Source organism: Bos grunniens, chromosome 11 (genome assembly GCF_055505025.1).
Source record: "Bos grunniens cultivar Pamir isolate PY7600 chromosome 11, Bosgru_T2T1.0, whole genome shotgun sequence".
In the NCBI taxonomy this organism is placed as follows: domain Eukaryota; kingdom Metazoa; phylum Chordata; class Mammalia; order Artiodactyla; family Bovidae; genus Bos; species Bos grunniens.
Window position 1 is genome coordinate 8,569,191 of NC_141175.1, and position 23,766 is coordinate 8,592,956.

Below are 23,766 nucleotides of genomic sequence, written 5' to 3' on the forward strand. Positions count from 1 at the left end.
ACCCGCCCAGATCCTGCTGGGTCAGGATCTCTGGGTGAACCTCATGTGCAGCCAGTTTGGGGACCACCAGTAGACTCGGGGGAAGAAAAAGGCCTGGGTGGGCAGGGAAAAAGTGAAGGACGATGTTGCTGAAAAAGATCAGAGGGTTTTGGGGGTCAGGCCTGAGCTGATTCAGGGAAGCCCCTGACCACAGATGCCCTGGTGCTGAGACATGGGAAGGTATGAGGGGGAGGACAGGGGGCTGAAAGTATTCGTGGCCCCAAGTACCATTTCCTGGGTACCCCAAACACGCCGGCCACTCTGCCAGCCATTCGGCACACATCATCTCATTCAGTGTCAGCATGATGGTTAACACTTGCCAACAAATCCAGCAGCCTGATCAGCTGGGAGGGGCTGAGCCCACCCCAGTGCAAGCCCACCCTCCAATCCTCTTTCTCCCATTGTCTCCAGCAAGGTTATTGAGCACTGCAGTAACTTTAAAGAGGAGAACATGGACACGTCCAGATAAGGCCTCCGCCACCATGGCCCGCCACTGCTCTGGACCACGAGGTCGAGAGGAAGCGCGCTCAAGCCTCCCAGCTGGCAGATCCCCACGCCCCGGGGAGCCTCCCACTGGACGAAGGGACACAGGGGAACTTTTGCACAACCGACGCTTTTCCTTAACATTAGTGAGATATATATATTATATATATATATATATTATTTTTTTTTTGGTTAGGAAGTGTGAAGTTTTGTGTGTATGATTTCTGTACAAAAACAAAAGAAATAACCCCCTGAGTCCTTGCAGCTTCCCTGGCCATCCTCAAGCCCCTACTTTCAAAGCCTTCATCGCTGCCACACTCACTCCCACCCCTGCCAGACTAAATGCCTCTAACATTGTGAGTGTCCAGCCCGTGCCCTGTAATCTCCGACCCTGGCCTCGCTTCCCGTTCAGAGAGGCAGTGGGGCCCCCAAGAGCCCACTCCAGCCTCCTAACCCACCCACCGAAGCCCGAGAACGCCGTCTAGGTTCCTCGGTGCAGCTGATGGGGTTTGGGGATTAAAAACTAACCCCACTGGGTCTCCCCAATGCCTTGGTGCTCCCGGCTGTGGGCCTCTGGGGTGAGGAAGTGAGCCGTACCTGCCTTGGTCCAGGCAGTCCCAGCCCCAGAGGGCCTTCAAGGCGCCCAGTGGCTCTGCTGCCCTCTGGCCAGGCCTGCCTGAGGCCACGCTGCTATGGAGGCTGCGTCCTAGTCTCCCACCAGGCCCCAGGCTGTGGAAGGCCCCAGCCCAGGGCTGGTCAGAATCCGGGCAGACTCCACTGCCCCTTCCGCCAAACATACCCGGAACCTACGCACCCCACCACCCGCCTCCCGCCCTGGAAGCCAACAGCTCCGGGGGCCAGGGGCTTGCTCTCTCACTCCCCACCCCTCATCAGCCTGCAGCCCCCACGGTGCCCAGGCACCCCACCAGCAGAACTGAGCCTGCCTCACTCGCCCCTGCCTGCCCCGTGGCCCAGAGGAGCCCACACCTCTCCCACGGGCAGGGGGGTCCACACGCCAGCCTTCCTTGGCGGCCACAGGCAGACACCTCCAGACCAGCATCCACCCTCTCCCGCCTTGCCCCCAGGCTTCCCCTTGGAAACCTCTGCACTGGGTTTCAGAGAAGTGTGTGAGACACACAAATGTATCTCAAAAACAACTTGTGGTCCTCCCTTGACATCACTCTGATGCTTCTCCAGTGCTTCTCATGGCACCGACAGCAGGGAGGAGGCCCTGTCTGGAACAAGGGGCCGGGGAGCAGAGCTGACTGTAGGCGGCCCTTAAGGGGTGGCTTTTCATCCCTCCTTCCCTGGGCCTGTGCTCCCGATTCTCCTGGCATTCCTGCCTCCAGACAGAACAGGCGGGATGAGCAGCCCAGGGAGAGGCACCCGGTTTTCTTCCCCTGGGGTCTTCCCCCCACACCCCAGCCCTGGGAAAGGCCAGCTGCCCTGTGGCCCCTCCGCTCAGCACACGGGCCCCATCTGCCCTCCCTTCCATGCTCACATGGCCTGTGCCAGACCCCAGGCAGAGCTCATCGCATCGCTTTACCAGCCGGGGCCTGGGTAAATGTCTGTACTTTGGGATGTCACAGAAATACATTTTTGTGCAAAGTGGAGAAGAGCGGAGTGTCTTTTTTTTGTGGAAGGGATGGGGCCATGGAGAGGGGGCCTGGGCTGGCTTGGGCACTGGGCCTAGAGGGCGAGAGCAGTGACGGGAGGGTGCATCGGGTCAGTTTGTGGGCCCGGCCCAAGGGGACAGGTGGCAGTTTGGTCAGTTCAGTCGCTCAGTCGTGTCCGACTCTTCGTGACCCCTTGGACCGCAGCATGCCAGGCCTCCATGTCCATCACCAACTCCCGGAGTTTACTCAAACTCATGTCCATTGAGTTGGTGATGCCATCCAACCATGTCATCCTCTGTCGTCCCCGTCTCCTCCTGCCTTCAGTCTTTCCCAGCATCAGGGTCTTTTCAAATGAGTCGCATCAGGTGGCCAAAGTATTGGCGCTTCAGCTTCAGCATCAGTCCTTCCAATGAATATTCAGTACTGATTTCCTTTAGGATGGACTGGTTGGATCTCCTTGCAGTCCAAAGGGCTCTCAAGAGTCTTCTCCAGCACCACAGTTCAAAAGCATTCGTTCTTCGGCAGTAGCAGATGGGGCTGGAACACCTGCTTTTCCTCTGCGGTCTCTCCACACCCCTGTGCCCAGACACTGAGGGTCCAGCTGGCCACAGACCAACAGGGTCCCTGCTTCCAACGGCTGTCTGATGGTAGAGACAAATGTTAAATACGAGATGATGATGGTGTGTGAGAAGCAGGGAGAAGGGAACACAGAGCAGGCCCCTCGGGCGGGCCAGCAGCACTGCTGTCCCGGTGCGGGCAGGGGAGGCTTTTCACAAGGGGAGACCTTCGAGCTGAATCCAGCAGGAAGACTGGGCTGCCAGGCCTGGCTGTAGAGGGCCAGGAAAAGGGGGGTCCTAGACAGAGGGCCTCTGCCAGGAGAAGGGCCTTTCAGGGAGAACCATGAAGCAGCCCCTGTGGCTACAGCAGAGGGAAGGATCAGGGGCGCCAACAGGAGGGGACGAAGGAGCTGGGGCCAAATCGTGAGGTGACTGGGCTTTGCCCAGCAGAGTCCGCGTTTACACCGGCTATTTGTCCCAGAGTAACTCTCAGCAGTGCTCTCCATGCCCCCGAGGTAGTACTGAGGCCACACCCAACGGTGGAGAGCTCTTCCCCAAGAACAAACAGTCCAGGCGCTGGTCCCAGATCAGGTGGACCTGTTTCCACACGTGCCAAGTGGGTGTGTCCCCAGCGCCCAGTGAGAGATTCTCTGCTAGACCAGACTGGAGCCAGCTCCATGCCCTCTTCTCCACCAGGCCTCAACCTCGGCCTATGAAAACTACAAACTCTTCAGCTCCAGGGATTTCATCCACTCCCTCCTCTGACTTCACACCTAGAGTTTCTAACAGCCCTGAATCACACCTGGAAGATGACCCTACCTGACCGACCCCCCTCCCTGCCCCTGTTAAAGCGCCTGCCCAAGAAACCTCCAGGCTGCCAAGAGAATTTACTGTTTGGGGCTTCTCTTGTGATTCAGTGGTAAAGAATCCGCCCGCCAATGGAGGAGACACAGGATGGATCCCCAATCCAGGAAGATCCCACGTGCCACGGAAACTAAGCCCACACAACTACTGAGCCTGTGCTCTAGGGCCTAGGAGCCGCAGCTACGGGGCCCATGTGCCACAATTACTGAAGTCCATGCTCCAGAGCCTGTGCTCTGCAAAAAGAGAAGCCACGGCAATGAGAAGCCTGCACACCACAACTAGAGAGAACAGCCTCTGCTTACCACAACTAGAGAAAAGTCCATGCAGCAACCAAGACTCAGCATAGCAAAAAATTTAAAAAATTAAATTATATTAAAAAAAAAATGAATTTTCTGTTTAACATCTGAACAGCCTTTCTTAGAGCATTTACTAAAAACAGCTTAAAGTTGTGAATGCTTCCTCTGTCCCTCTGAGGTGTATCTGTACCTCCTATAACTCAGCAGCATCTTTCTCAAGGACCTGAAAGCCATCCCTTTAAAATGTAATCATCAGGAAGGATCAGGCCTTTGTCTCCCAGTCTCCAAGGGAGGACAGAAGCCTAACTTCAGTTGCTGCCAGCTAGCAGACACAGTTGGCTTAATGAGCATTTACCCTGACCCGCTCTTTGTAAGTCTTCAATTCCCTGAGTCTCATCAAGCCCCTGTCCTCCCCCATCTCTACTCCCTCATTCTCCCTTTAAAATACCCAATCACCTCTGTACAAATCAAAGTTACATTCAGTTCTTGTTGGATCCTCTTCCCTACCACAATAGTATTGTAAAATACTATTGCGGTATTTTAGTATTTTACTGAGTAAAATCTGTCCTTACAAATTTAACTAATGTCCAACCTTATTTTAATCTTTGACACCAGCATAGGGGCTGACTCATGGAATCCTCAGGATTGTTTCTTTTTTAAAATTTATTTATTTTTGTTTGTGCTGGGTCTTCATTGCTGTGTGTGGGCTTCCTCTTTCTCACTGCAGTGAGTGGGGGCTACTCTTTGTTGCCACGTGTGGGCTTTCCACTGCAGAGCACGGCTCTGTGGCATGCAGGCTTCAGGAGTTGCAACATGTGGGCTCAGTAGTTGTGGGTCTCGGGCTCTAGAGCACAGGCTTAGTAGTTATGTCTCACGGGCTCAGCTGCCTCAAGGCATGTGGGATCTTCTTGGACCAAGGATCAAACCAGTGTCCCCTGCACTGCCAGGCAGATTCTTTAGCACTGAGCCACCAGGGAAGTCCCATAATTAGTAGATGTCCCCACTCGGCACACTAAGCCATGCAACCATTGCAGTGATTAAGACAAAGCCGCAAGTGACAGACACTCAAACACTTACCTAAGTTAGTCAAAGGTAAGAGGAATTTCATTCATTAATGCAACTGGGAATCTAGTATTAAGATCAGCTTTAGTAACAGTCAGATCTAGGGGCTCAGACCATGTTTTTAAGACTCTCTCTCCAGACTTCCCTGGTGGTCGAGTGGCTAAGACTCTGCACTACCAGTGAAGGGGGCCTGAGCTCAATCCCCTGCCAATGCGGGGAACATTGGTTTGATCCCTGGTCTGAGAAGATCCCACATGGGGTCAGGGAACTAGACCCCACATGCTGCAACTAAAAATGCCTCACGCTGCAACTAAAGATCCTCCATGCCACAGCCAAGACCCAGCACACCCAAATAAATAAATATCTTAAAAAAAAAAAAAAAGACTGTTTCTCACTCCCTACTTCAGTGCTGGTTATCTCTACATCTCTTTATAGTTGGCCTCCTCTTCTTCCAGAATCTCTCACCACATAGCATAAAACTGGCTGCCAATTGCCATTATATCCTATTTCTCATGCTTGAGATCCAAAAGAATGCCCCTTTCTCTCTCCGCATCTATAGCATACTCTCATGGAATGATTCTGATTGACCCTGCCAAGTCACATGCCCACCACTTAGGTCCAATCACTGGGGATAATGAGATGAGGACCCTGTTTGCCTTCTAGTCACAGGCCCACGGTCTCTCTCCCACCACCCTATAAGTGAGGGACATAGTTCTTCCAGATCCACACAGGAGTCAGTTCTCCAACAGAAAAAGGGATGTTGAGCTGACAAAAACAACAAATGTCATAAGAGTATATTGCGGAGCCAGGAGGGCACTAATCTGATGGAGGAAGGTGGATGTTGGTATCAGTGGGAGGAAAAGAAGGAAAGGCAGGGCTGGAAGGGGAAGGCCCTGGGAACACAGTAAAGGAATGAAAGTACTGAATGACTAGGCTTTATGGTACCACTCCAGTATTCTTGCCTGGAGAATTCCATGGACGGAGAAGCCTGGTAGGCTACAGTCCATGTGGCTGCAAAGAGTGGAACACGACTGAGCGACTTTACTTTCACTTTCACTTTACATAGATCAGCCTGAAACCCTAGGTTGGGCAATGTAGGTGCTGGTTTACAGCTGAGGCGACCAGTCCTGTACTAGACACTATTTCCAATATTTAGTCCTCCAACCACCTGAGGAGGGGTACAATTATCATCTCCATCATATAGACAGAAACAGAACTCCGCGTGGTTTTGTAACTTGCCCAAGAGCACACAGGTAGGAAGGGGCAGTACTGGGATTTAGGGCTGTGACCCAGTCGGGCCCCTCATAGCCAGAATCTGCTACCACGTACCTCCACTCTGCTCTCATCCTGTCTGCAAAATCTGAAAATGAGTAGACGGAGGTAAAGTTATCACCTCGGAGTCACTTTGGGCTAGTCCTGCCTCTCTTGAGGCTTCGAGCATCTCATCTCCGAAGCGGGCGCAATTCTGCCACCTGGAGTCACAACACTTGGATCTTCCGGGACGCATGCGTGAGGCTGTGGCCTGGGGGCGGGTGGTGGAACTCCAACGGGACTGGGTCGGGACTCGCAACGGGAGCTCGGTTTTTGAAAGTTACCTGAATGCTCAGGTCGGGGGGGTGGAGGATGGAGCTGGGGGAGTTACCGGCTGCGCGCGCGCCGGCCCCGCCCTCAGCTTCTTCAGGCACCTGTTGGCTCGAGGGCCTACTAAACCGCAGCTGTCGCCCAATAGGCGGCCTCGCTGGCCCGATCCGGCCACGCCCACAGCCCGTATCCGCCAATCCCCGGGTGGCCACGGGCCCTGTTCCTCGGAGGGCCCGCCCCTCTGAGCGCTTCTTCCGGGTGGGGCCCGGGGCCGAGGCGATGGCGCCCTGGGCGCTCCTCACCCCTGGGGTCCTGGTGCGGACCGGGCATACTGTGCTGACCTGGGGGATCACGTTGGTACTCTTCCTGCATGATACCGGTGAGCCGGAACCCTCGCGACCCCGGACCCACCCGATCCCGCGTGATTCCTCAGATGTTTGGGTCTCACTGAGTCCCTTGTCGAACCCCTCGGAGATCCTGGGATTCCCCCGACTCCTCCAGCGCCAGAGGCCCTCTCCCACCTCTCATTCCAAGAGCCACCTGCTTTCCGCCTAATACCCAGTTGATCTCTAATTAATCCCAGAATCTTCCTGATCCCTGCCAGATACCCTTGCCTGTCCCAGGACCCACCCGCTGCCCACCTGATCCGACGACCTGTTCGAGACCCCATCTTCCCTGATCCTGGGACCCGCCCGACCCTTCCCAGGAATTGACTCCAAGATTCTGAGGATCAGCTAAATGAAGGGCTGGCATCCCGCCCACCCCATCCCTGCGTGGCCCTAGCTGCCCCAAGTCTGGGCTCCCCACCTCAGGCAAGAGGACACGGCATAGGGGAACAGCCTGTCCCTCTTGTTCTCATCCCTGTGAGCGCTCATTCATTCCACCCACCCACTTCCATCCTTCCCCCTCTTTACCTGCCACAGGGCACCTCCAGCACAGGCTTTCGCCCTTCCTCACTACCACCACCACAAGCCCCACCCCTTCCTCCTCGCTGCAGCCTAACCTCCTGGACCAGGGGCATTCTCACTTTCCTCCCAAGACCTGAGTCTCCTCCACTGGCTTCACCCCTTAGCCTAAAAACCTGCTCAGTCTCCCCACCAGAGAGAAACCCCCCACTGCAACCTCCTTTTCTTCTCCACTCCCTTTTACAGTCAAGGGGCACCTGAGTTGTCCATACTCTGATGTCTGGCTGGCTGACTCCTGCCTCTCCCTGCTCAGCCCTCCACCCCTTTCCCCCAAACCTTCAGTCACCTCCATGGGCTGGACCCTGAAGGTGGCCTGGACTCCCCTACAGCATTCCAACCTGCCAGCCACACCCTTCTCTCTCTCTGTTTCTTGTGTATCTCTGACCTGGCCAGCCTCTTCCCATCTCAGAGCCAGAGTCCTCCTCCCTGTACCCCATATCCAGCCAAGTCTGGTCCCCTCACCCCTTACCTCCAATCTGGCCAACCCCCCTGCCATTACCCTTGCCCAGACACGCTCCTCTCTGTGTCCTGGATAGGCCTCCCCTCTGATGCATCTTTACTTTAGCACTAAGAAGGCTTTCAGAAACATGCATGCTAAGTCGCTTCAGTCATGTCTGACTGTGCAAACCTACGGGCTGTAACCCACCAGGCTCCTCTGTCCATGGGATTCTCCAGGCAAGAATACTGGAGTGGATTGCCATTCCCTCCTCCAGGGGATCTTCCCAACCCAGGGATGGAACTCGAGTCTCTTATGTCTCCTGCATTGGCAGGAGCTTCTTTATTGTTAGTGCCACCTGGGAAGCAGTTCAGAAAAATATCTGACCCTGTAAGCTTGCATGGTTCCCTACTGCCCTCCAGAGATAGTGTAGATTAACTGCTTTTTTTCTCTTCTCCCAAACCTGAACTTCTCCCTCCTGCACCCTATGTAGTGGCCACACCCGACCATTCATCAAACCCCATTTCCAGGACTTTGTTCAGCCAGGGACACACTTCCCCCCTCCAGTTGCACCCTCCCCCGCCACGCCGGTCCATGGTCCTGGCCTCACTCTCCCCCTCTGGCCTCTCCAGCACTTCGGCAGTGGGAAGAGCAGGGGGAGCTGCTCCTGCCCCTCACCTTCCTGCTGCTCGTGCTGGCCTCCCTGCTGCTTTACCTGACCGTGTCACTCATGGATCCGGGCTACGTGAATGTCCTGCCTCAGCCCCAGGTAACGAGGAGGCCCAAAGCCCTCCTCCCTCCACCAGGGAACTCAAGACTCCAGGGAGTCTCATGCTAGACCTAGCTGAGAGCTTTCCTAGGGAATCCCAGGGAATTGTCTTGCCAGACCTAGGGCCCCGTCCTACAATGAGAAAATTGCCAAGGTCCAGAGGGGAAGTAACTGGCAAAAGTCACACAACCTCGCAGTCCAGGGCACCCTGCCCCACTCTACCACCTCGATGACACATGGGATGGGCCCCCAAATGTGCACACCCAGAGCTAAGCTGGCCCCCAAGGGAGACACCCACAAGTCTCATCTGCCTCCCAAGGGACCCCCATCTCATCCTCTGTCCCCCGTTTTTCAGGAGGAGGCCAAGGAAGAGCAGACAGCCATGGTTCCTCAGGCCATCCCCCTTCGGCGCTGCAGATACTGCATGGTGCTGGTGGGTGATGCGGGGACCTCGGTGGGAGGACTCAGGCAAGGCCGAGACTCCTTGGCCTCACCCCCCTCCTCCAGGAAGCCCTCCCAGATGCCAGCCCTGACCTCCCGTCCTCATTGCTGGGCCTAGAGGGGAGCCGGTGTTGAGGCCCAACTCCCTCTGTGCCCACAGCAACCCCTGCGGGCTCGGCACTGCCGTGAGTGCCGCCGCTGTGTCCGCCGCTATGACCACCACTGCCCCTGGATGGAGAACTGTGTGGGCGAGCGCAACCACCCGCTCTTCGTGGCCTACCTGGCGCTGCAACTGGTGGTGCTTCTGTGGGCCCTGTACCTGGCATGGTGGGTTTCCCTGGTGCCCTGGGTGTGGGGGAGGACCAGCACCCCCCAGGCTCCCTCTTCAGGGGCCTCGGACCCTCTCCCAAACGGCCGTCGCCTCGGGCGACCCAGCTCTGGATCCTTGTCGCTCTCCTTCCGTTGCAGGTCTGGCCTCCGCTTCTTCCAGCCCTGGGGGCTCTGGCTGCGGTCCAGCGGGCTCCTGTTCGCCACCTTCCTGCTGTTGTCGCTCTTCTCCCTGGTGGCTGGCCTGCTCCTAGCCTCGCACCTCTACCTGGTGGCCAGCAACACCACCACCTGGGAGTTCATCTCCTCCCACCGCATCGCCTACCTCCGCCAGCGCCCTGGCAACCCCTTCGACCGTGGCCTGACCCGCAACCTGGCCCACTTCTTCTGTGGATGGCCCTCGGGGTCCTGGGAGGCCCTCTGGGCCGAGGACGAGGAGGAGGAAGGCAGTAGCCAAGCTGTTTAGGGTCGCTGGAAGCCGGGGCTACCATCTGGTGCCTGAAAACCAGAGAGGCTGAACCCAGAGGGGTCGACCCTCCAAGGGCCTGGGGCTCCTCACTCCTGCCCACTCCTTCCAGGCCTCAGAGTAGAGCCGAGGGACTATACCCAGCCTCGGTGGGCAGCTCTGACCTCCCCAGGCAGAAGAAAAGGAAGAGGACCCATGGTGGAGGCTCAGGCACAAAGAGACACCTGGGCTTCGGACATCTCCATCCCACCCCCCAAGCCAGACTGCGTCCACTGCACAGTTTTATAAATTTAATGAACCATAAAGCAAGTCAAGTATTAAAAAAAACAAACCATTCCTCACTGTGCCACTCTTTCTGGTCTAGGTCTCGCAGCAGGCAGGGGAGAGGAGGTTGGGAGAAGGGGGCGGGCAGCACTCGCCCGGTGACTGAGCAGTGCCCACAACAGCAGCCCCATGTCCACCACCTCGAGCCCCAAGGGCCCATCAATCCCAGGGTGCCCAGGTGGGCAGACAGGTGGGCAAAGCAGAGGCTCAAACCGTCCGGGGTGGGGGAGCGGGCAGGGGGTAGAGAGGCCGGGAGGCCCTCAGGGCTCCAGGAATCTCTCAGACACGAAGTCGAAGTCCCGGAAGGCAGCCTGCTGGCGGGCGGTGAGGGGACTGCGGGGGTCAGGTGGGGTCAGGGCAGGCGGCAGCCCCGTGAACTCGCCCTCGAAGTAGCGCAGGTCTGTGGGGCCGCAGAGGGTGGGCACAAAGGGGGGCTGGACGGCGCGGGCGAGCAGAGCCTGCCAGTCGGTGGTCTGGGGGCAAAGGCGTACCTCAGATGATGGGAACAGCAGCCCTCGTGGGCCCTCGACCCCTCCCTCTGCGCCAGGCACCGGGACCACCGTGGCACGACCGCTCACCCTGAAGAAAGGCTGGGTCTTGATTTCCTCAGCATCTCGCTCGCCTGCCCCCAGGCGCTTCTCGGGGCACTTCTGGAGGAGCTGGGGGCGAGGACAGGGTTCATTCAGGGCGCTCAGCCCCAGGCACTGCCGCCTGCCCCCAGCCTCTCGGGTAGGGAGCCCGGAGAGCCACGAGTAGCTCTCTGGCCCAGCCCGGGACCCTGCAGCAATTACCTTCTGAATAAGCTCGAGGCCTTGCACCGACAGAAAGCGGGGGTACGGGGCTTCCGCATTGACGATGCAGTCAAACACCTCCTCCTCGGTGTCCCCTGGAAACGGGCACTGCAGGGAGGGGGCTCAGCAGGGAGCGCCACCCCCCCACCTCCACCCAACCTGGGGGCCCCAGAAGCTCTCCCCATCCAACACTCACCTCGCCCACCAGCATCTCATAGAGCAGCACGCCCAGTCCCCACCAGTCCACAGCCCGCGTGTAGGCCTCCTGAGTCAGCACCTCGGGGGCCAGAAACTCCGGGGTGCCGCAGAAGGTGCTTGTCCGGTCCCCGAAGCCGATCCCTGCCAACCAACACCCACACTGATGCCAGCATGCTGTGGCAGCCACAAGAACCTCTGGTTGTAAGAATCAACCACCAACCCTTAGGACCCCATGCAAGGAACCTCGTGCCAAGCCCTGCCCCACATCCTTGGAGGTGGGAATGGTTTTTATGCCACCTGATAGATGAGGAACATGAGTCTCAGCAAAGCCTGTGTGCCAGGGCCATGCAGAAAGCAGAACCCAGTGCCCTCTCCTAGCCCAGGCTCTCCCTCCGGCCGAGGCCAAGGGGGTCTTTCCAAGTTTTTAGGGCGGGGAAGGACAAGCCAATGCGTCTAGCTGGTCCCTGGAAGGAGGGCTGGGAGGCACATTTTCTGGAAGATGCCACTCGTTGCCACCCTGCTGGCCTCAGTGGAGCGAGCAAGGCGGGAGGACACAGGCTCTTAAATGGGAGGCACCCACCTTCCTTACAAAGCCCAAAGTCCGCGATCTTCAGGAAACCCTGGGCGTCCAGGAGAAGATTATCCAACTTAAGGTCTCTGAGGGCAAGGCAGGGCAGACCCCGAAGGAGCTGAGAAGTGCTGAGGCCCAGGGAACAGCGGCCCCGCCTCATAGCAGCCCAGGAGGAGGGCAGCCCCTGACCCCCTTGCCTACTCCCCCAGGATCCTGGGGGCAAGTTACCTGTAAATGATCTTCTGCTCATGTAAGAACTGCAGCCCCAGGACCACACAGGCCAGATAGAACCTGGAGGGTTGGTGCAGGAGGGAGTTCAGGCCCAGGACTGTGGGAGACAGGGCAGGGAGGCACCAGGGTGGCCATGGCCTGGGGACCCCCGATATCCCTGCCAGCGTCAGATGTGGGCGAGAGGCTGGGAGGAGCCTCATGGGGCAGGGGTGGTGCTCCTTCTGATAACAGCCTACCCTTCCCAGGCCCTTAGATTGTGCCAGGAATGACACCAATTGTCCACATGCCCATCCTGGCATCCTCCTGGCAGCCTCCGTTGGTCCCCTCATGCTTATTTTTTTTTTTTAATTTTTAAAAAATGTTACGCATTTTTTTTTTTTAACTGTGCTGGGTCTTCGTTGCTGTGCACAGGCTTCCTCTAGTTGCGGTGAGCAGGGGCTACTCTTCACTGTGGTGCCTGGGTTTCTCATTGCGGTGAATTGCGGGTAATGATAACTGTTTCATAGGTTCAGCTACAGAGCATGGGCTCGAGGTGTGCGGGCTTCAGTAGTTGCAGCCCTTGGGCTCGGTAGTTGCTCCGAGACATGTGAGATCTTCCTGGACCAGGAATCGAACCTGTGTCCCCTGCACTCGCAGGCGGGTTCTTAAGCATTAGACCACCCAGGGAAGCCTCATCATGACTATTTTTTTAAAAGGATCTGAGACTCCTGGTAAACAACCCACCCTGGGTCACAGGGCTGACACGTGAATCTGGGCTCCAGAGTCCATACTCTGGTGGGCAAGACATAACAACGCCATCTGTCAGTCCCTTACTGCTCACCAGTTCCTAGGCGCCACAGTTTTAAATGTTATGTCCGATGCACCAAGCCTATAAAGCAGTTATCATTATTCCCAGTTCACCACCATATACACTGAGATCTGAGGTCACAAAGGCTGTGAGGGCTTGATAACCAAGATGTGAACCAAGACCTCCCTGACTGCACACGCTCTTTGGCTGATGGGCACCCTAGAGGAAGCAGGATGAAGGGGCCGCCAGGGACAGAGGGCCCAGGGAAAGCTGGCGGGAAGAGGCGAGAGGGGGACCCACCGGGCCTGGGGCTCAGGGAAGACGTCCTCATGGATCTGCATCATGAGGTCACCGCCAGGCGCGAACTCGGTCACAAAGCAGGCGTGGCTGGAGGTCTGGAAGCAGGCGAGGAGGGGAAGCAGGAACGGATGCCCTGTGCAGCCCACAGCCTCGAGGATTCGCTTCTCACAGTACAGGCTGCAAGAGTAGGGCGTGGGTTTTACAGGCAAGGAGGGAACCCAAAAGGGAACTAAGACCTCCCCTGGCTGTGCCCTGTCACCCACACAACTCCCCTGGGTCACTGGCTCTTAAAACTGCCAGGCAGGTAGAGTGACGGTTCATATGTACCCAGGGCTGGCACAGGGCTCGAACTTGTACCCCCACCCTGTTCCCATTTCACAGATGAGGAACCTGAGGTGCACAGAGAGGAGACCTGCCCAAGGGTACACAGTTCACAACTGCAGTTGCTAATAAAAGAGCCCAGGCCTGGCTGGCCCCACAGGGTCACTTCTTCAAAGCCCCAGCAGCATTCAGCTGCCTTCTGGAGCCACCAGTGCAGCCCAGGCCTGCAGTCCTGAGTTCTCTCCAGACACCGGGGTACTGGGAGACCCCCAACCTCAACACACACCTCTCAATCTCGTCCCGGCTCAGCACCTCCTGCTTCTTCAGTGCTTTGATGGCATAGTATTGCCCCGTCCCCCTGAACTGGACCAAGAGGACCTGGGGACCAGAGAGAGGTTTGGGCTCCAGGTGGGAAGTACAGGAGCCTGCTTCCCCTGCCCACTGCCCCCCAGAGCCCAGAGCCCTCTAGCAAATGTGCTGAGGGCTGCCCACCCCCTTCTGCTGCACCTCCTCAGCTCCTTACCTTCCCAAAGTGGCCCCGGCCCAGCACGGCCAAGCAGCGGAAGTCCTGAAGCCGGGGGGGTTTCCTGCAAGAGAGAGGATACAGGAAGCCCCCAGAACAAGAAAGGGCTGGGCCTCCACCAGGAGTCGCTCCAAACCCCCTGTGTTCAATCCTGGGTGGTCCCCCTCTAGTGGGGAGCTGCAGAGCCCGGGGTGGGGCAGGGTTCCCGGGACTGCAGTTTCCTGGGGTCTGGCAGGCAGGCTGAGCTCAATAATGTGGGTTCATCGAGTGAGAACCTGAGAGCAAGCCAAGGAGCCCAGGGTGAGATGTGAACATCTGACATGCAAATACCCAGATGAGTGGATAAAATGTCTCAAACACTGAGGTGAGCCCGCCGGGGTACCTGGTAGCCGGGGCTGGCAGAGGCGGCTCGAGTCGAATCCTGGGCTCCATGTGGGGGCGTTTGGTGCGCTGCGAGGGGAGAGGGTCTCAAGGCAGAGCAGGGCTTCCTTCCCTCCAGCCCTGCCACCCGACCTGGGCAGCACCCAGGGTGACCAACCCTGCCCTGCTGCCCCTCACCGGCATCTCTTCGGGGGTTGGCTCCTGGGCCAGGTAGAGGCGAGGGGGCTTGGGTGGGGGTTGGATCTCTTCTCGCAAGGGGGTCTTCTTGGGTGGGAAGTTACTGTGGGATAGAAGCAGACATATACTGGGCACAGACGGCTGGAACAGTGGCAGGCAGGGAGGGCGGGGGTGGACGCACAGCCACGCGAGACAGACAGACAGGTCAGAGGGTGAGCCACGGGGCAGGCACCATCTGCGTCTGGAGAGAGGTGACACCGCAGAGAAGCAGGCAGCCTGGGGTGAGCGAGGTTCCTCACCTGGGCGAGTCGGGATCGGTGGCCCGCTGGGGTGTGGCTGGGGTCTGGGAGCACGTTTTGGGGGGGCTGATGGTGCTTGGGGAGCTGCAGGGCGGCAGCAGGCTCATGACCAAGCGCCCCCAGGCTGCCATGCTGAGGTTCATCTGGGAAGCCCTCAGGAAGTCCTGACCTGGGACAGAAGCGGCCTCAGTCTCGAGGTCTCCGGAGGGGCCCAGCCCTGCTCCCTGTTCGCCAGCCTTCCATACCTCTGCGTTTTGAGAAAATGCGTTTCTGCCTCTGCAGTCGGGGCCTCCTCTCAATGACAGGGTCACAGAAGGTCACCTGTGGGGGCAGGGGGCAGGGCTGAAGACCAGTCCCCTCCCACCTGCCAACCTGCCCTGGGCACCTCCTCAGCCTCCAGGATCCCAGCCTGAGCCCATTGTCAACAGATGCAAGAGCTACAGGGATTCACAGAGAATGGATCCAGCATCCTCACTGGTACCAGGAGGGGAACTGAGGCCTGGAGAAGAAAGGGACTTGTCCAGGGTCGTGCATGCGGCGGGGCGGTCAGGACAAGGAGAGGCCGTTCCTCTCCTGTGAAGTCCTCAGAGAGCGGCTGGGAATCTTTCATCCCTGGAGAGCTCCTCCCTCAGGGCCTCAATTTCCACTCCTAGCTGTGGGTTGGTGGGGGAGCACAGTCTCCAAGGCCCCTCTCGCGCTAACAGAGCCAGGGGCCCGTGAGGTCAGAGGGCAGGGGCCGGGAGGCACCTGGGCGAAGAGCAGTCCCTGTGGCACCAGGCTGAGGGACAGCTGGTGACAGGCATTGTCCAGGAAGTCCTCCAGCCGCAGGAAGGCCACGCCGCACAGCTGCCTCCAGTCCCGCCAGTGGACCCCGATCTCCAGCTCCCGGGCCTACACAGGAAGACCAAATTGAGTCAGGGGGAGCCTGGCACCAGCCACTACCCATCCAGCTTTCCACCCTGCTGCCCACGATCACCCCCGTCCACACAAGGGCAGCCTCACCCGCTCCAGGGCAATGACAAAGTTCTGGTCCCAGGACTGCTTGGCCACAGGCCCCCAGCCTGTCTGGCCCACAACGCGATTGTCCACCTTCAACACAGCCAGCACCTCACCTGCAAGGCCAGAGGTGGGGCTCAGGGCAGGCCAGCAGTGGTGGGGGGACCTTCGCGTTCCCCAGCTGCCCGGGCCCCCTACTCACTGGCCAGCTCGCCTCCCCCACGCTGCTGCTTGGCTCTGCTCCGAAGCCAGCCTTGGGAGGGGCTCCCGGCCAGCGCGGCCGCGGGGGAACGTCCAGGCACCGCTATCAGCAGCTGCTCACAGCCCAGGAGGCGGACCTGCAGCGTCCCTGTCGGGGAGCGTAGTGAGGGGCCATCATTGGACACCATCCTCCAAGGGGTCGCTGGGACCCCAGGAATGCTGCCTTCTCACGGAGGTAGCAAACCAACAGCCTGCTTGCCTTAGGCCTCGGCTGCCACCTGGGGGCCACCCTGGGGGCCGACCAACTGGTCCTCCCCTCCTGCCAGCCCTCTATGTGTGGGAAGAAGCAGGGACACAGAGGCAGAGGAGTCAGACTCAGACCTCAGTCCGCATGCTGCCCAGGGCTCTGGGCCTAGGGAGCACCATGCCAGGTTCGAGAGCCCCAGAGGAGCAGGGTGCCTGGCCAGCCACCTCTTCCCAGGGCCTGTTTCCCCATCCATTCAGTGGAAAGGAGTGCCAACTCAGCCCCACTTCCTGCCGTGGGTACCAGTGTGTTTTGCCAACCAAGTGGGTTCATTCTGAGGACCAGTAGAGATTTGTCCCTCCAAGGGTAGAGGAAGCAGTAGGACTCTAGCAGCTCTTGAGGCCACACATGGGACCGAAGAGCACCATTTAGGGAGTCGGGGCCTGGAGGGTTATACTCCGATAGACCTTGTAAACCGAGGCAGTGCTCAGGATGGGAAGGTCATCCTAGAAAGAATGACTGGAGGAATGTGGGTGTTTAGCTGGAAGACAGCTTATGGGGTAGCTTCAAGTACCTGAATTTTAGGCCTTTTAACAAGCCCTAGAGATGGTTGGATAGCATCACCGATTCAACAGACACACACTTGGAAAGACTGGGAAATAGTGAGGGACAGGGAGGCCTGGCGTGCTGTAGTCCATGCGGTTACAGACTCGGACAGGACGTAGCAAGAGAACAACAAATAAGACCTTGCCCTCACCTTTCCCAGCTTGTTGACTTGGTCAACTCCCATAAGCCCTTCAAGGACATGCCTCCCCCTCCAGGAAGCATTCCTTGGTTCCCCAAGGCCAGGTGAGGGGGCCCGTGCAGTCCCTGTACTTTTCCCCTTCAGCTCTGCTCACAATGGGACAAGGCCTATCTATTCTGTACCAGCTCTGTGCAGGCAGGGGCTGGGCCCTCTAGTTGGCACTGGGTCCCAGGTGGGAAGCTCAGGGCTTCCATAGTGTCAGATCCACTTGGGATAAGGAAGAACTTTGTAATAGTGAAAACTGCCCAGAACTGGGTACCAAGGTCTCCAGGGCTGTGAGCTCCCTAACACTGTCAAATCCAGCCTAACACTCTCATGGTTCCTCATTGAAACACACTGGGGAAGAATTTTGGAGAAGATTTTCAATCCTGGCTTTGCCATCCCTTAGCTGTGTGACCTTGGGCGACTGACACCCCTTCTCCAGACCTCAGTTTATCACTCTGTCAAATGGGGGTGATAACATCACCTACTTCATAGGGTTGGTGTGAAAATTCGAGCACTTCACATGCAACAACTCACTGAATTGTCACACCAGAGTCCTATGAAGTAGGAGCTGTTACCACCCCCATTTGACAGAGTGATAAACTGAGGTCTGGAGAGGGGGTGTCAGTCGCCCAAGGTCACACAGCTAAGGGATGGTGAAGCCGGGATTGGAAATCTTCTCCAAAATTCTTCCCCACTGAGTTCCAGGCTCCTCCCTGGAAGGGAAGGAGAGCTTTGAAGTAGGATGGGCTCCCAGGTACCTGTCATGGCGGTGGGCTTCACGAGCGTCCCTGAAGGCTGTGGGTTCCCAGACGCAGCAGTCCGCAGCTCCCGGGCCACTCTGCCGCGCAGAGGGTGGGCAGGAGGCAGTCTCTCCAGCAGCTGCTCCAAGGCCAGCCGCAGGAGGTCCAGTTTCTGGCAGGACTCCTGGAGCTGGGCCTGAGCCTGCAGGAGGCATACGGGCAGGGGATGCAGGGCCCTGGGGTAATGGCAGGGGCAGTGGCTCAGGCCACCCAGAGGCACTCTGGATGAGGTCTAGACTAGTGGTCCCCAACTTTTTTTGACAGCTGGGACTGGTTTTGTGGAAGACAATTTTTCCACGGACTGGAGGCGGGAGGGATGGTTTTAGGACAATTCAAGCGCATTACATTTTTGTGAAGCTGAAGCTCCAATACTTTGGCCACCTGATGCGAAGAGCCGAATCATTAGAAAAGACCCTGATGCTGGGAAAGATTGAGGGCAGGAGGAGAAGAGGACAACAGAGGACGAGATGGTTGGATGGCATCTCTGACTCGATGGACATGAGTTTGAGCAAGCTCCGGGAGATGGTGAAGGACAGGGAGGCCTGACGTGCTGCAGTCCATGTGGTCGCAGAGTCAGACACGACTGAGCGGCTAAACAACATTTTTGTGCACTTTACTTCTAATCTAATGCTGCCGCTGATCTGACAGGAGGTACCGGTCCGCGGCCTGGAAGTTGGAGACCCCTGATCTAGATAAGAATGTGTCTTCTGGGCTTCCCTGGTGGCTGAGTGGTAAAGAATTTGCCTGCCAGTGCAGGAGACATGGGTTCGATCCCTGGTCTGGGAAGATTCCACATGCCTTGGGGCAACTAAGCCACACACCACAGTTATAGAGCCTGTGCTCTAGAGCCTGAGAGCCACAACTACTGAGCCCTGAATCCCTGTGCCCTGCAGCCTGTGCTCTGCAACAAGAGAAGCCACCACAGTGAGAAGCCTACGAACCGCAACTAGAGAGTAGCCCCCGCTCACCACTACAGAAAAGCCCAAGCAGCAACAAAGACTCAGCAGAGCCAAAAAGAAAGAAAGAAAGAAAATTATATATATAAAAAGAATGTGCCTCCTGTTTCCTCATGGCCATTGCTCATGTGGTCCATGATACCCGTCGAGCGGTATCATGGCCACTACAAAGGGTGGTACCAGTCAGACAGGAAGCACGGTCTGACCTCGGCCAGCACCTTGCGGTCCTGCGTTCGCCGGCTACCGAGCAGCTTCACCACGTTCTTGGCACCCTCGGCCACAGCAGCCTCGATGCGTAGACGGTGCCGTAGCTCCTCTACCATCAGCTCAGGACCTGGGAGGAGGAGGGGTCAGCCTCAGGCCCCTGCCCTGCTCCGCCCTGCCCAGCCCCCTTGGCCAGGCCTCACCTGGCTCGGGGGACCCGCTGGCCTCCAGGCTACTGATCTTCATTCGCAGCAGGGCCACCTTCAGCTGGCTGTCCTGGAGCATCTGCTGGGCGGCCGCCAGCAGCTTCCTCTCCTATAGGGTTGCAACACATACCCCATCAGGCCAGGACTAGGCCAGAGCCTTCCTGGTCAGACTGGGGACTGGACCAAGCCTCCTCCATCAGTCTGAGTTGAAGCTAAGCCTTCCTCAGTAGACCAGATAACTACAGCCAGTTCAGCTCAGTTCAGTTGCTCAGTCGTGTCCAACTCTTTGCGACCCCATGGACTGCAGCACTCCAGGCCTCCCTGTCCATCGCCAACTCCTGGAGTTTACCCAAACTCCCATCCATTGAGTCAGTGATGCCATCCAGCCATCTCTTCCTCTGTTGTCCCCTTCTCCTCCCGCCTTCAATCTTTCCCAGCCTCAAGGTCTTTTCCAATGAGTCAATTCTTCGCATCAGCTGGCCAAAATATTGGAGTTTCAGCTTCAGCATCAGTCCTTCCAATGAATATTCAGGCCTGGTTTCCTTTAAGATGGACTGGTTGGAACTCCTTGCAGTTCAAGAGACTCTCAAGAGTCTTCTCCAACACCACAGTTCAAAAGCATCATTTCTTCGGAGTTCAGCTTTCTTTACAGTCCAACTCTCACATCCATACATGACTACTGGAAAAACCATAGCCTTGACTAGACGGACCTTTGTTGGCAAAGTAAGGTCTCTGCTTTTTAATATTTTTTATATTTTATTTTTAAAAATTACTTATTTATTATTATTTTTGGGGGCCCAGGCCACATGGCATGTGAGCATCTCAGTTCCCTGACTAGGGATCGAACCCGCACCCCTTGCATTAGAAGTGCAGTTTTAACCAGGAAGCTTCCAAGCCTCCCTTTTTAGACTATCTCTGCAACAGAGCCTCCCCCATCAGACTAGACAAGGAAGGGCTCAGGTCAAGTCTCCATTTCCACATCATGCTGGGAGTTGGGACAGGAGCTGGGACTTCCCTACTAGACTTGGGGTTGGGCTGGGATTTCCCATCACCCTGCTGTTTTGCCTTCTTTGTTAGACAAAGGATTGGAGTCAAGATGAGATTTGGGGCCTGCCTCCCCCATCAGACTAAGGGTAGAGTGTCTCCCTTACAGGATCAATGGCTAGGCTGCATTTCCCTATCAGATTAGGGGCTGGATCACTACCTTCTGGAATAATCTGAGAACACAATCTCTTCCCCCCAGGGGGCCTTACCTTGGGAGTGCCGCTGGCGTAGGTGTGGGTCATGTTCTCAGCCCCCTGCTTGACCTTCAGCTCCACCTGCAGCTGCCTCTGTAGAGCTTCCAGGTGCCGAGCCCTTGCCTGCTCGGCCAGCGGCCGAGGTCCTGAGGCCGCGGGCTCTGTGTGCAGAGTGTGGGGCACATGAACGCCTGCCCCAGAGCCGAGAGCCCTCCCCACCCCCCAATGCCTCGCTTGCTCCTCTCCAACTCTCTTGGGCAGGGCTCTCTCAAGAGAAGCTCTGAGAGTAGATCAGAGCCAAGATCAAGGAGCTGGGTCAACTTGGCACTTCCCGTCCCGAGGGGCCTCCTCGTGCTCCTCACTCACCAGCCGGGCCCAGCCCAGGCCCGGGCAGCAGGATACGGGCGTGAAGCTCCCGCAGCTCCCCATGCAGCTGCTCCAGGCGGCGGTTGGACGACCGCAGCAGCTGCTGCACGTGGCCCAGGTGGCGGCGGTCTGTGGCCACCCGCCGCAGGTTTTCCACACCCTCCTTGATCTTCAGCTCCTTCTGGATGGCCCGGCGGATCACCTCTTTCTCATCCTCCAGGGGCTGATGGCCTGCCCCAGGCTGTCAGAAGGCAGAGGGATCAGGCCTCTGGGACCCCACCTCCAAAGCCTCCGCTCATCACAGAAAGAGGGAGGAGAGAAGCAGGTGTGGATGGCAGCCAGGACTGACTGACCCACAGGGTGCCACTCTGACCTCAGAGCGAGTATCCCTAAGCCAGACGGATGCCCCAAGGCTATTTATCCAGCCCACACTCCTGTCGTCTGCCATCGGAGAGAAGGGGAAGAGGAAAAAAAAAACTGTTAACATTTATAGGGTGTTCTGTTCTAAGACCTGTGCAGATATGAACCTGTCGAACCTGAGAGCAAGCCCGTGAGGTAGGTGCAGTTATCAGCCCCATTTTACAGATGAGGAAACTGAGACACAGAGAGGTGACATAATTGCTCAAGGCCGAAACACAGAGACGGAGAGGCACTGTCTCTTGGGCCCCAGTCTTTCCCTGCCAGCCACACGTAATCAGGCTGCTCTCAAGTCTAGGATCCACACTAAGGTCTGACGGCCAGAAAAGAGACCCAGGGGACTTCCCTGGTAGTCCAGTGGTTAAGAATCCGCCTTCCAATGCAGGTGACTCAGGTTTGATCCCTGGTCACAGAACTGAGATCCCGTATGCCGCAGGGCAACTAAGCCCGCACTCCACGACTAAAGAGCCCGCAACAAGAGAAAAACCCGTGTGCCGCAACAAAGACCCAGAACAACCAAAATTTTTTTTAATAACTTAAAAAAAAAAGAGGCTCGGCACTGAGAAGGGACCCCCCGAGGTCAGACAGACAGAATACCCTACCGTGGCCTGAGTAGAAGAAGCCAGGGCTGCTCCCTTGAGGGTCTGACCCCTCAGGTGGCAAAGCAGAGGCCCAGTGGGGCTGAGGAGGTCTCCAGGGGCCCACTCCCAATGCAGCTCAGCTCTTGGGAGGAAGTGGAAGGCTCTCTCACCGCTTCACCCAAAGTGGGAGCAAGAAGAGGAAAATCTCTTTCCCAGAGGCCGTTTCAAACCAACCAGTGCCAAAGCTGACTTCAGCCCAGGGTAACTCATGACACCCCCACCCCAAGGACTCTCTGAGATCTTCCTTACCTCTCCATGCTCCATCTCCCGCGCCCAGTGGAAGGGGTGGCCACCCTAGTCTCAAGGACCCCCACCCCAGGCCTCCTCTTGCCCGCTGGCCCGGCTGTCAGAGGGCAGGGGCGGGCCTCAGGAAATCCTTTGAGGGCCTTAGGCCAGAGGGCCAGAGCCAAAGGCCTGAGCAAACAAAGATCTCATGGAGCTGGGGGCCCGGCACCGGGGTCCTGAGTCACCCAGCTGCCGCTGCTGGGCGGAGATTGACAGGAAATCGGAAAATGTGTACAAGCCACGGCGGGAACAGGCCGAGGGACCTCCGCAGGAAGGGGGAGGGAAGGAGGGGGCAGACACAGTCCTGAGAGTTGCCCAAGGGGTGGGGGCACTCAAGGAGTCTTCTGAAGTACACTTCACCCGTGAGCCGAGCGGAGCCCGCGGTTCTGCCGGCTCCGGGCTGGAATCCCGCCAAGTGCGCACACACCTCTCCTTTTCCGCTGGGCGTCTGGGGCCCGATCTTGTTGTACAGACGTCCCCATCCCCCTTTGCTGAGGGCTAGCACTTCTCCTCAACACCTCCCCCCACCCCCACCCCGCCGGCCCCCAATAACGAAACACACAGCCTTAGTCCCAGGGCCCAGGGAACCTACTGCTGGAACCCCGCCCCCTCGCCATTTGGGCTGGAAGCCTCAGTGAACCCGGAGGTTCCCGCCCGGGGCGCTGGACTATGCCCCTCCCCCGGGGGTCCCCCAGCCCCGCCTGTGTGCTCCGGGAGGAACCCCACAAACTACGCGGGGTCGGCGTCCTCCGCCTGCTGATCACATGCTTCTCTTCCCCCCCGCCCCGAGAAGTGGTCCCCGTGTGCCTGCACCCGCCCCCTTTGCGGTCCCAGCGGGTGCTCATCGACCTTAGAGTCCTACCTGGTAGAATAGATTTTAAGGAAACTCTCGGGCCCACCCTTGGTGGCCCTGACTGCGGATTCAGATGTGCTCATGGGCTGGCCCGACGGAGGCTCTGAGTCACTGGGAGGTGATTTGGGGACATTTCCAGGGGGGGCAGAAACCACTTACACCCCCCCATCCCCCCCAGGGCTCAGATCTGCTCTGCGGAGATGTAGGGGGCCCAGGGCAGGGGACTGGGAAGGGACACGGGAAGGGGTCTGGGGGGCCCGGCCGGAGCCCGGGGCAGTGAACGAGTACCCCCTCGAATCCCCCCCCAACCCTGGCCCACGCCCACAGCCCGTCCTTTCCGGGCGCCGTTCACCTGCCGCTGCGCCCCCTCCTCCATGTCGCCGCTCCCGCTGCTCTGCCCCTCCTCTCGACCACTCCGGTTCCGGAAGCCCCGGCCCCCGCCGCCAAGGCTTTCCAACTTGAAACTTCCCGGGAAGTCGCGCCGGAGACGCGGAATCCGGCGCCCCCTCCCGAGCTCCGCTGGCCCTGGCAGGAGCCGGGGATCAGCGCCGCCCCTCGGCAGCGCGGGATCGAGCCCCACTGCAGACCCCGAGGCCCCGGATCCGACGTCCCGGCGGAATTTGGAACCCAGGGCGCCTCATCTGAGGCCGAGGTTCCCGCTCCCGTGCGACACTGGGCCCCGCCCCGGGATACAAGGCCAGAAAGGGACATTTCCCGGGCCGGGGGTTCTCCAGTCGCCGCCGGGTCGCTGCAGCCAGAGGGGC

At 58.1% G+C, this 23,766-nt stretch overlaps 3 protein-coding genes and 1 long non-coding RNA gene across 21 annotated transcripts in view; 2 read left to right on the forward strand and 2 right to left on the reverse strand.

The window, feature by feature from the left end:
• The window catches only part of ZER1 (zyg-11 related cell cycle regulator), a 30,035-nt gene extending 27,897 nt beyond the window's left edge, over positions 1 to 2,138 (forward strand). For all 4 annotated transcript variants that reach the window (XM_086324599.1, XM_086324601.1, XM_086324600.1 and 1 more), the window contains exon 16: positions 451 to 2,138. In XM_086324599.1, coding sequence (XP_086180725.1) covers positions 451 to 508 — 58 coding nt within the window. In that variant the 3' untranslated portion in view covers positions 509 to 2,138. The remainder of the gene's footprint in view (positions 1 to 450) is intronic.
• Positions 2,079 to 6,596, reverse strand: LOC147362450 (uncharacterized). Its single transcript, XR_015136248.1, has 2 exons — positions 6,247 to 6,596; positions 2,079 to 2,779 (listed from the first exon to the last, which is right to left on the reverse strand). It is a non-coding gene; the product is annotated as an uncharacterized LOC147362450 (long non-coding RNA).
• Positions 6,597 to 6,743: 147 nt separating this feature from the next.
• Positions 6,744 to 10,238, forward strand: ZDHHC12 (zDHHC palmitoyltransferase 12). 2 transcript variants are annotated; one of them, XM_086324716.1, is made up of 5 exons: positions 6,744 to 6,877; positions 8,532 to 8,668; positions 9,024 to 9,101; positions 9,270 to 9,436; positions 9,578 to 10,238. In XM_086324716.1, exons 1-5 carry the CDS (start codon positions 6,778 to 6,780, stop codon positions 9,900 to 9,902), a joined length of 807 nt encoding a protein of 268 aa, XP_086180842.1. In that variant the 5' UTR covers positions 6,744 to 6,777; the 3' UTR covers positions 9,903 to 10,238. The 2 variants fall into 2 exon arrangements, with proteins under 2 accessions (XP_086180842.1, XP_086180843.1); XM_086324717.1 differs by lacking the exon at positions 6,744 to 6,877 and adding an exon at positions 7,103 to 7,361.
• On the reverse strand, positions 10,180 to 23,766 carry PKN3 (protein kinase N3). 14 transcript variants are annotated; one of them, XR_015136212.1, is made up of 23 exons: positions 23,355 to 23,410; positions 23,012 to 23,113; positions 20,807 to 21,047; positions 20,456 to 20,601; positions 19,200 to 19,311; positions 18,999 to 19,126; positions 17,795 to 17,978; positions 16,004 to 16,150; positions 15,808 to 15,917; positions 15,553 to 15,696; positions 15,051 to 15,126; positions 14,806 to 14,974; positions 14,507 to 14,609; positions 14,331 to 14,398; positions 13,949 to 14,223; positions 13,712 to 13,803; positions 13,105 to 13,281; positions 12,015 to 12,077; positions 11,796 to 11,872; positions 11,214 to 11,356; positions 11,018 to 11,125; positions 10,805 to 10,885; positions 10,180 to 10,699 (listed from the first exon to the last, which is right to left on the reverse strand). XR_015136212.1 is itself a non-coding variant. In XM_086324588.1 (23 exons), the coding sequence occupies exons 4-23, from the start codon at positions 20,486 to 20,488 to the stop codon at positions 10,487 to 10,489; spliced, it is 2,292 nt and encodes a 763-aa protein (XP_086180714.1). In that variant the 5' UTR covers positions 20,489 to 20,601; positions 20,807 to 21,047; positions 23,012 to 23,113; positions 23,355 to 23,429; the 3' UTR covers positions 10,180 to 10,486. The 14 variants fall into 14 exon arrangements, 10 of the variants coding, with proteins under 10 accessions (XP_086180714.1, XP_086180712.1, XP_086180708.1 ...); XM_086324588.1 differs by having other exon boundaries at positions 13,949 to 14,012; positions 23,355 to 23,429; XR_015136209.1 differs by lacking the exon at positions 23,012 to 23,113 and having other exon boundaries at positions 23,355 to 23,766.